The 11,350-nt window shown below is 43.2% G+C and overlaps 1 protein-coding gene across 2 annotated transcripts; it reads left to right on the top strand.

Moving 5' to 3' along the window:
• Window positions 1-407: 407 nt before the first annotated feature.
• LOC111957627 (TBC1 domain family member 10A) lies at window positions 408-10,664 on the top strand. 2 transcript variants are annotated; one of them, XR_011474763.1, is made up of 10 exons: window positions 408-1,345; window positions 3,114-3,213; window positions 4,548-4,655; window positions 4,734-4,840; window positions 4,958-5,072; window positions 5,304-5,369; window positions 5,489-5,678; window positions 6,657-6,811; window positions 7,415-8,258; window positions 8,415-10,664. XR_011474763.1 is itself a non-coding variant. In XM_023978505.2 (9 exons), exons 1-9 carry the CDS (start codon window positions 1,164-1,166, stop codon window positions 8,012-8,014), a joined length of 1,623 nt encoding a protein of 540 aa, XP_023834273.1. In that variant the 5' UTR covers window positions 408-1,163; the 3' UTR covers window positions 8,015-10,664. The 2 variants fall into 2 exon arrangements, 1 of the variants encoding a protein (XP_023834273.1); XM_023978505.2 differs by having other exon boundaries at window positions 7,415-10,664.
• The last annotated feature ends 686 nt before the right edge of the window (window positions 10,665-11,350 follow it).

Genomic DNA, 11,350 nt, shown 5'->3' with positions numbered 1-11,350 from the left:
GTGGCAATAGATGTAAGTTTAAGCTGTTGGGGGAATTGTTTTAAGATGGTCATACTATGGCTCATTTAGCTATTTGATATTGCATTTTAGGACCTCTTTAGGTGTGTGTGTGTAATGTATATATGATTTGATAAAATATAGAATTTGGCCTTTACTACTATAGCCCAGAGAAAGGCATTGAATAACACCATTCATAAATGACAAAAAAAGACAGTCAAAAAATAACACGTTTTTGAAGTGTCAGTCCTATATCTAGGAGATAAGAAAGCTCAGGAAATTATTTTTGCATTTTTATTTTTTTACACATGTAACCCCTTTTTTGGAGTAGGCGCACAACTACCATAATACATTAAAAAAAAAATATATATATATGTAAACGTTACCGGTGACACTTGAGTCTCCCCTTTCCATAGAGTGGTCATAATAGTTTGTAGGTCAAACCGTTTCGCGAGAAGACCGATTTTCGGGATGCGTCAATCGACTAATGGATTTCTTAAACGAAACAGGGAGGGACCTACCTTTTGCAACTGTTTTGGACTAATTACACCCTGAACACAGACTAAATGAGACAGCCGAACTTCCCCCCCAGGCGAGGAAACGGAATCCATGGACCAGGAAGGAAGGAATGACACATACGTTGTTTAGCTTGCTTCACCGACATAACAAACACAAATGTCACATTTGTGGTGAATTGTGCTAGTAAGATTAACATGTAGTCGATGGAAGTTATTTCAACCTAGCATGCGTTTTTAGCTAGCCGGTTAACTTACTAGCGAACTAATACATCATTGACACATCACAAGCTAGCTAGGCTAACGCGTTAGTCAGCTTTGAAAGTCTGGAAAGTCAACATCATACGGGGGATTTTGCGGTATTTACTAATTTGGCTCGCTCAGAGATCATGTTAAGTATTTGTTTGTGTTAATAACCAGATGAAGTAACTAGCTAGTTAACGGTAGTAGCTAACTAACTTTGCTTTTTAAACTCGATTAGTCCTGACAGGCTGTTTGTTAGCGGCTAACCCTAGCTAACTAGCTAGCCTAGTTACGTGTTCCATGCCATGGCAATGTTTTTGTTTGTTTGGAAACTTTCGTCTGGTTTCATACTGTTGGTTGTGACAGTGCCAACGAAATAACGTTAGCTTTGGTTAATTTTGAGCTATCATGGCTAAAATAGAGAATGGTCGAAAATCGGCCGACTCAAGAAGTATCAGGACAATTAGCAGCAGTCATATGGACGACGAGAGCTCCCTTGGCTCAGACTCCGAGATTAACGGCTTTACCAACGACAGGCACACTGATAAATATGGATTTATTGGAGGGGCGCAACAGTATTCAGAAGAATCGTAAGTAACCTTGGTGTTCTGCTCGCATGGCCCCATCATTTGTAAGCTTGTACACTCCTATAGTTGGTTGGCTAACTCTCACAACTTTGGTGGGGAAGGTGTGAAATGTTTACCAAATGCCAGTTCTTTCAGATGTACATGAACTGAACTACATCAAATGTGTGTTTATAAAGGTTTGTCTCGTCTCAAACCCCACCCATTAAAAAGAAATGGCACTAGTATCAACCTCCCGATCATGTCACCTAGTTGATATGTGAAAGGGCTATTTGAGGTGGACTTGACAGAAACTCACTTCTAACAGAATGTGTTTTATTTCACTAGCTAACTATGTAATTTTAAATACAATACTATTTTAAGACGAACACATTTTCTAACATAAAGTCTCTGTAAACAGAGCCCTCCCTTCCAACCACTTCTCTGCTCTAAAGGTCAGGGAGGCCCCTGATGTCCAATGTTTGGTCTTGTATAAGATAAGAACAGAATACTCTGGAGGCAAACCGAAAATAACCTGAGTGGTGTGAAGAGCGACGCTGACCGGCTTTATCATCTTAATCTCCTTTCCTGTTCATCCATCTCTTTTGTTGTGTGTCTTTGAATGAAAATGCCTTATGGACACTGATGGCATATAAATGCTGGCAGCATGGAGACTCAAACGCTCCCCTTTTGTGATTGGAGGGACACCAGGTTTTGTTTTCTAGAGCACATGTACTTCCTTCTACACATCTTTTTTTATGACTTTGATCCCGCTCTTTTCCTAACGTTAATAGTTCCCTTAAGATGTATAGAGTTGGAGCACAACTGGATTCTGTCATTGGATTACTGCTCCCTTCACCTTCCAAACAATATCTAAAAAATATTACGTATTTCATTATTATCTGCGCCATGATCACTTTTCCAATTTCCTCTCTGGTTTTGCCAGAGCAGAGGTAACAAGTGAGTCTCTCTGATTGTGAGAAGGCTCTGTTCTTGTGCTCATGCCCCTTGGCCCTGCTGAGTAGCACACTGTGAGCGGAGGAATGAGTGAAAGTTGTGCCAAGCATTAGTTGCTTGGGAGCTTCCTGTTTTCTGCGAGGTTGACTGGCCTTATGCCACAGCTCTGGTGCCCTGTTGTTGGAGTGCCTATTCTGGCTCAGGGTTGTATAGGAAGTGGAAGACAAAAGTGTTTTATTTTCGTTTGTGTAGGGTGGTAGGCAAACTTGCAAAGGAAGATACACATATTTATAGCTCTTTGCACATTTTTGGGTATTGGAGTGAACAGAATTACAGCAGACTTCTAGGAAAGAGGATTGTCAAAATGTAAAGGCCTCTCTTTGAAGACTTCTTACATCTCATGATTACAAGGTTGTGCTCATGATTACATACTAGTTGAGCGCCATCAGACCAACATATAAGAAAATGTTAGGCCTATATTTTGTCATGCATTGTGAGTGTTCTATTCTCAGTTCCGTTTCTTGGATAGAGCCAAACTTACCACATTATAGAATTACCTCATCTCTTGACTGGTTCTGCACCAGGCCCGCCCTGCCTAAGTACGTAGAGGGAAAATCGAATGCCTCTGATAGCCTACCTGTTTTTCCCTTTTCCCCTGCTTGAATCTCTTATCTTTAATGCTTCAAAACCTGTACATTTGCATTGTAGTTCTTCTAGACACAGTTTATATAAAACTAGCTGTAATGCACACTCACATTTCTGAGATTATATTATTTTTCTTAGATATAGTTTTGTTAATTCTAATATTTTTCTTCTTGTTGTTCTGTCTCTCCCCCAGGGCTCAGGATGTCCCTCCAGAGGTTTTGAGACAGCGAGAGGTCAAGTGGCTGGACATGCTCAGCAACTGGGACAAATGGATGGTCAAGAGACACAAAAAGGTCAGAGAGTTGCTGAGAGTTGGAACATTCATAGGGCTGACACAACTTAATTTGTTGCCATGTCTAGACTGTTGTGACACTGTCTCTCACCATCTGGTCTTAATTATTCCTCAAACGATCCTAAATAAGTTCTTTCACAGTATGTGGCAACTCCTTATTATGTTATTAGCCAACCGGGGCCTAGTTAGTACTTTCATCTTGTTGGCACTCTGCCCTGTATGTGTAAATCCAACTGTTACTTCCATCCTCTATCCAGGGCAGGCATGTTGGGGGTTTGGGTTGTATTGGATGATGACAACATTTTGCAGTGCCCAATAATTCAAAGACAAGCCAGTGAATAACCTGTATGTCACTCGGACATTGGCTTGTTTGTTCCTCTGTAAACTTAAAATGGTTGGAAGAAGCTGACCTTTTGATGATAGTTTTCTTCATGGAGGTTATGCTTGTCTTTGGCCTTTGGCCAGTTTGTTTTCATCTCCAGTTGCCTAGCCGGATCTACCCGTGTGTCTAACGTTAGCTATTCAACTACAGCCTCATCTAATTTTCCATGAGTCAGCAGCAGGGAGTGACACAACCCGTCCCTTTGTCTCCGGTTAGTGCTTTCCCAGGATCCTTAGGGGGTCCTTACCGTAAACACTAACCTTAGCTAACCATTTTACTTTAATATAGTATGGATGTCCCAAGGAACCCGGATAGCAAGGACCCTTCATCTCCCTCACTGACTCCATGTTGGGCTAAGTAACAGAGCAAGACTCTGGGTGTGGTTGTACTAACATCACGTCCCTGTTACAAAGATGGTGGTGAGATTTCCGGTTTGACAGCGACTAGCTTGTTCTCACTGCAAWCTCAAGTATGGACTTGGTTAAGGGCATTACCACATGAAACGCACTGAAGCACACACTTAAATATACACACAATTATTCAGTAGGCATTTTTTGCCTCTGATTGCTATGCTGGTTAATTGAGGTCAGTCAGTGAAGGTCATAGTGTCTCTGTTTCCCCTTCTCTACTTTGTTGTTCCATGACATCCTCATGGATGTTCACACTCTTCTGGGGGGAGGAGGAGGAGGGGCCTATGATCTCAGTAAAAATAAATGGACTGAGTAGTACTGTGAATAAGACATTATTCCACTGAACCTGTACAATATTGTCTTGGATCACCTATTTCCAAAGGCCTGTTCTGTTTTCACTGAATACGAGGTACATCCTGTTCAGTCAACGATACTGGCCTACAGTATAAAGATGTAGTATAACAACTCTATTGCAATGCAGCTTTATTTTCACTGGCACATTCCTTGGTTGGTGACGAATACATTTTTGTCTCTGTTTAACAGGTGAGACTGCGGTGTCAGAAAGGGATTCCTCCCTCACTGCGAGGCCGTGCTTGGCTTTACCTGTCAGGGGGAAAAGTGAAGAGGGAACAGAACCGAGGGAAGTTCGAGGTTGGTTATGTTTTTTCTTTTGCTCTCTGTGTGTTTTTACTGTGTGGGAATGTGGTTGACTCCCTGGTGTTGTTTCAGGAGCTGGACAGTCAGGCTGGAGACCCGAAGGAGCTGGATGTGATTGAGAAAGACCTGCACAGACAGTTCCCCTTCCATGAGATGTTTGTGTCACGGGGAGGCCATGGGTTAGTTGTCTCACACAATGGAATAATTGACCCTCACTCAGTGACTGATGTTTGACTTTTAGTCTTTTTTGACCTTTTGCTGTGTTCATGGGGTTGTATGTTTGTTTACCCACACAGGCAACAGGACCTGTTCCGTATTCTGAAGGCCTACACACTGTACAGGCCAGAGGAGGGCTACTGTCAAGCCCAGGCCCCCATTGCTGCTGTGCTGCTCATGCACATGCCTGCTGAGGTGAACCCTGTGCCTCCTCATGCTTGAACTGTGGTTCTCTCACTGCCTGACCTGTGGTGTAGCTCAGTGAATAGTGCTCTGAACCAGCTTCCTATTTACGATGGAATTGTTTTATGTATGCTACACCTGTAGTTTGCCTGCCGCTAGTGTGTGCTTTAGTTTTGGTTCCCTCTGAAAGGGAAGGTTCCGTTCACAATTTCCTAACACCACTATCTGTATGTTTTTCCACAGGATGCATTCTGGGGGCTGGTCCAAATTTGTGAGAAGTACCTTCCTGGATACTACAGTGCTGGGCTGGTAAGACATGTGCCCTTCACTTCGCTCTACAGGAAAAGGCACATAGAGTTAACTAGACCACACAAGATATGATTTGTTATCCTGTCAGTATAAGACTACATGCTCCTCTGTCCCTGCAGGAGGCCATCCAGTTAGATGGAGAAATCCTGTATGCCTTGACTCGGCGCGTCTCCCCTTTAGTCTACCGCCACCTGGAGAAACACAAGATGGAGCCCATCCTCTACATGACAGAGTGGTTCATGTGTGCTTTCTCACGCACCCTGCCCTGGGCCTCTGTGCTCCGCGTCTGGGACATGTTCCTCTGTGACGGTTTGTTGCAGAAACTTCCATACAAATATCTGTCTTGCATTCATTTAGTTACAAACTCCAGTTTACACTATACATATACAGTAAGGGAGAGTGGGGTATGTTTTTTTATTTTTTTATTCACTCTGTCAAGGGAAATATAGTATTCTTTCTAACAAAGAGATCTATATATATTTCAGGATATTGCTTATCCCTGGAAATAATCAGAATTCATGTAAACATAACAGTTTTGAAAACATAGCTTGTCTAAAAAAAGTGGTCTCTTGGCACCACTTACCCCGGGTATAGAGCTGCTGGACATGGTATGTTAAGACCCCTGTTTTTACCACTACCTTTTTAAAGCCATGTCCATCTTTGTTTCCCAAGCACAATTCAACACAATCACAATCGCTTTTTGGTCTTTTAATAATTTTAAGCATCTTAACACATTTAACACCATAAAAAAAAACTTCACATGGACCAGGCCCTGTTGTTACCTCATATCCCAGCCATAATGCCTTACATTACACCTGGGAAGAGAACACTTCAATTGGCTCAACTTACTCCATGGCCATTGGCTGAACTTACCCCAACGCTAACATTTTGACTATATTACCCAAAACAGCTACAAGGATTCACTTTCATGCAAGGTTTAGGACCTCCAATGGAAACTTTTAGAGAGCCCAACTGATGTATAGCAAGGTCTTAAAATGATCTACTTTGGTTAATATACATTTGACTTGGTGAAAAACAGTTTTTGGGACCTAACCACAGACGCCATAAAATTATGACCACTTCCTAAATATTTGGTCAAATTATACATTTTGTGAATGGTTTCCTAGAAACAAGGGTGGCTCAACTTAACTCACTCTTCCTTATTGTTGATCACCCAAATGAGATAATCAATAAAGTTCCTGTGATGCTTGTAATTGTGGATTCTAACATCTGCGATCATCCCTCATGTCCAGTTAGTGACCGTGTGACCTCTGACCCCTCCCCCAGGTGTGAAGATCATCTTCCGGGTGGGCCTGGTGCTGCTGAAATGCATGCTGGGTACCCGTGAGAAGCTGAAGGCGTGTCAGGGCCAGTATGAGACCATGGAGCTGCTGAGGGCCATAGAGCCACGCTACATGCAGGAGGGCTTCCTAGTCAGGGAGGTAAGGACTTCACTAGCAGGGAGTCAATGACGGTAGAGAGACACAGGACTTACCCAATAATAAACACAGTTAGAGGTGCATAACCGCAGGATAAGTATGGTCTTTGAGCAGACTGGGGTAGTAGAAAGGACCAAGAGAATGAGATCACACCCCTATTTCACCCAGATTGAGAATAGTCATCTGTGTTTGTCTGTGGAGGACAATGGCTGTTCAGAAGTCTGTAGTACTGTAGAAATGTAGAGTTCAGGGTGGAAGTTCAAGTGATGCAGAGAGAGACACATTGACCACAGTTCTGATTAGTCTGTGTCTTGTCCCTTTCCCTGGCTTCGTGTGAGTGTCTCTTCAGTTTGACAATGGCCTCTCTGACCATTCTCACTGTGAGAAGCTCCTTCAGCCTCAGGCAGTTTGACATTTACTAACAAGGTTAAGATTAGGACTGGAATGAATCCCCACTGAAAAGCCTTTTCTCCTCTTGGCCATTAGCCCTGGTCTTTTTGCATGACATTTCCTTCAAGGCAGACTAAACCAATTTTCTATTTAGTAACACAGTGTACTATGTGCCTGTAATATCAACCACCAGCAGTAACCTCTCTTCTCCCTCAGGTTCTGGAGGTGCCTGTGTCAGAGCGGGACATTGAAAGGGAGCACCATGTTCAGCTGAAGCGCTGGAGGAAGAACCGTGGTGAGCTTCACTGCAAGTCCCCTCCCAGAATGCACGGTGCTAGGGCTATTATGGCCTCGGAGCCTCCTAGTCGCCAGGACCTGCGTCAGAACCCCACCATCATCGTAGAGTCACCCCTGCCTCCCCCTCAGCCTACACCTCAGCTGAAGAAGGGAGAGAAGAGCAAGGAGGAGAAGAGCAAGAAGAAAGGAAGTATGAAGAAAGCCCCTGCTCTCATGGAGATCCCCAACCCTTATCCTTTAGCCGGTGACCCCCAGAGAGATCCCCAGCTTCCACTAGGAGATCCCCAGCTTCCACTGGGAGATCCCCAGCTTCCACTGGGAGATCCTATGCCTACTCTCAGAGACACAACAGTACAGCAGCCCCTCGTCAATGACACACCCCTCCCAAACACGCCTGAAGACTCTCCACCGCCACACGAACCACCGCTTAACAACCAGTCTCTTCTAACAGTGTCGCCCCTCCAGAAGTCCACACAGAGCCTGAGTAGCATAGAGGCAGATCAGGACACATACCTGTAGCTCTTGCTTTGGGCAGAGGGTGGAACTGCATGTCTGAAACTGGGCATGAACAAGGTGGAGGAGTGAGTAGTAAAAGAGGAACTGGAACAATCCCTGTGTTATCCTGGACATGACTCACTTCCACAATGAGAGTCTAAATCTGATGTCACCCAGACACAAAAAGCATTGCTCTGCCCCAGGCCAGGCATATGTGCCCCCTGACCTCTGTGGGAGATTCCAGGATAGCTCTACGGAGGATGTTCCAGTTGTCATTGGGACGATCTCAGTGGCATACCACTTGCGTCCTCTCTCCTCGTCTCCTTCTCAAAAGCCATTGGATGAGAAAGCCAGAGGTCTCTCCCCTCTGACTTTCTCCTCCAGGGGGTTTTGAGAAGGAGATGAGGAGCGAGGGCACGAGGAGTATGCCATTGAGATCTTCCCACTCACTCACTCTAGGCCCTCTGCATGCCAACCAAGCCCTCTATCTCTTTACAAGGCACTAGCACAGCTCTGCCATCAACCTGCAACTGGGTGTATCATGGCCAATGGCACTGCTGCCCAACCATGTGCGACAATTGTATATTTTTCTATAGATTTTTTTTTCTCCTCCTGCTTGCTTTTATGACACCGTATTGCCTAGACCACAGTCAGCAGCATTCACTAATGCATCACTTCTAAGTGTTCTACTACTTTAATCCAAATGTTACCTCTTCATTATTCTTTACTCTGACTATTAGTGATGTGAAAGGGAGACATGTTACTCATTTACTGGTAGTGTAGTTATTGTATACATGATGCATTCCTTTTTCAACATGTCAAAGACCTCCCAATAGTGTAGCAGGTTCTAGGGTTTTACTCAACCTGCCTGCGTTTGGGCAAAATGCACCTTTTTGTCTTTCTTCAATATTCATTCAAATCTCCAAATCACCTGTGGTGTGTAGGAAATAGGAATGCCTAAGAGAGATAAATCTTGTTTAAAGTCCCAGTTAGCCTTGGTGATAAGCAAAGAGTGCTTCCATTCTTCACCACCAGAGAGCAGCCTTGGTATGTGCTTCCATCTGTTACATTCCCCTTCCTAAAAAGGAACGCACAACAATCTTGTCTGAAATTTACAATACGAGGACATCCATTCCCTATCAATTCTGTACTTTCCATACATTCAAAGGAACTTCGTTAGCATGCAAGCATGTTTTACTTTCAAGTGAAATGTGACATGACGTGTGCCTCGTACGTGTGCATAAATCCTCCGGACCAGCATGACTTGTGACTGTTTATTCTCCTAGCCAGGTGGTAATGGGCCTGATGTCCTGAGACCAGACAAATCCTCACTGTGCCAGGCTGTTCCTGTCCCTATGTAGCGTAAGATAAGTAAAAGGGAGAGAGGACTGGACATTCCTCCCAATATGACACATTCCTGCCCTTGGGTTCCTTAAAAGCCAATTAGTCTTGTGGCTAACATGCATAGTTTTCTCTGTATCAGTGTATGTATTAATGCATGTTCCTATTTTTAACACTTTTTTGGGGGGTGGGGGTGCTGTGTGTGCCATGCCAGTTAGCTGTGAAGTGTTGACATCTGCTCCTTGCCACAGGTGTGCTAGGCGTTATGGACCTGGCAGGCTAGTTACTGTATCTCTGTGGTATTGGAAAGATGTGAATGACCTCATTGCTACACTGAGTGACCGATCTAGAAGGCGTGAAGATGGTGATGAAAACAAAGATGTGATTAGAATCATCAGTGATCCACTTTCTTTTACTAGATACTTAGTTGTCTCAACGCAATCGTTGCAGACGGGAAAAGAGGGTTTCTGTACATGGTGATTGAGACCTTACTTTTGGGACATTTTTGGAATCTTCATGTTTTGGGATAACATGGGAGCCTTTCCATTTTTAAATCAATGTAATTCATTTGGGAACGTCGTGAGGCCTGTTATGATCCTGCCTTTTCTTTGGGGAAGAAAACAAACTAATTGGACAGTGACCATAACCTTCTTGAGGAATTCAGTTTAGAGGGAGCTTAAGGTTTGCAATCGAAGGTGTCAAAAGTTTAAATATTCTGTTTACAGCACTATGGGAAATTATTCATTAGGGATTAAGATGTGCATGACTCAATGCACATCAAGTATTATTACACATCATTCCACTGAATCCTGCACGTTTTTTATACAAGTCACCTCTAAGACCTCACTAAAAAGCAATACAAGTTGAATGGAGGGCAAGTGAAAAAGCTACAAACAAAGTCTTTCTCCACCTAAGTGCATAGTGGCCTGTATCACATACGTCCCATTTTGCAGGTATTCTAGTTGAACTTGATGCTTCAAATGTGTAGATGAGACTAATTTGTAAAATAACGTTATTTTGTAATGAACATTTATTTTTTCAATTGTTTCCATGCTACATATTTTATTTAACAAACAATAATCAAAATCCACCATTTGCCATATCATGGTAGACAATTTTGACACTAGTTTCACAGTTTGAAAAGCAAACACAAAAAGCAATGCTTTCTTCCCTAGAAATATATTCTCAGCAGAATGCTGGTTTTGATTGTGTTCTTCTGAAGAGACCTCTGGTATTAATGTCAACCATCAGTAAATATATCATATAATCTGTATTTCTCCTAGAAGTGGTTACATATTGTTGTTTTTACAAATAAAATCACTTTGATCTTCAACTAATGACTTTGCGAATTGGAAATTGGTTATTTAGTATAGTAGTGAATAGGTGAGTGAGCCTGATGAGGTTTGTGGGGTGAGTTTACTTTATAGCAGCAGAGGGAGCAGTAGAGCTGTAGAAGACCGTATACACAGTGTACAAAACAGGAACACATTCCTGCACCCAGAACAGCCTCAATTCGTCAGGGCATGAACTCTACAAGGTGTCAAGCATTCCACAGGGATGCTGGCCCATGTTGACGCCAATGCTTCCCACAGTTGTGTCAAGTTTGGTGGATGTCCTTTGGGTGGTGGACCATTCTTGATACACACAGGAAACTGTTATGCGTGGTAAAACCTAGCAGCGTTGCAGTTTGACACACTCAAACCGGTGTCCCTAGCACCTACTACTATACCCTGTTCAAAGGCACTTCAATCTTTTGTCTTGCCCATTCACCCTCTGAATGGCGCATACACAATCCATGTCTCAATTGTCTCGAGGCTTAAAAATCCTTCTTTAAACTGGTCTCTTCCCCTTCATCTACACTGATTTAAGTGGATTTAACAAGTGACAATGAGGGATCATAGCTTTCACCTGGTCAGTCTGTCATGGAAAGAGCAGGTGTTCCTGATGTTTCGTACACATTGTAGACTTGTCTTCCAAGAACGCTCAAACACTTCAACCAATTAAGGAAATATTTGACAT

This window comes from Salvelinus sp. IW2-2015, linkage group LG33, assembly GCF_002910315.2.
Source record: "Salvelinus sp. IW2-2015 linkage group LG33, ASM291031v2, whole genome shotgun sequence".
NCBI classification, from domain to species: Eukaryota; Metazoa; Chordata; class Actinopteri; order Salmoniformes; family Salmonidae; genus Salvelinus; species Salvelinus sp. IW2-2015.
Note: the sequence above shows the minus strand (reverse complement) of the source record. Positions and strands in the feature narration are given on the sequence as shown.

Excerpts from the sequence above, each read along its gene's own strand:
- LOC111957627 (XM_023978505.2), top strand. The coding sequence starts at position 1,164 with ATGGCTAAAATAGAGAATGGTCGAAAATCGGCCGACTCAAGAAGTATC. Across the intron at positions 5,679-6,656 it reads GGACATGTTCCTCTGTGACG|GTGTGAAGATCATCTTCCGG; the intron begins GTTTGTTGCAGA and ends CCCCTCCCCCAG. Across the intron at positions 6,812-7,414 it reads AGGGCTTCCTAGTCAGGGAG|GTTCTGGAGGTGCCTGTGTC; the intron begins GTAAGGACTTCA and ends CTTCTCCCTCAG.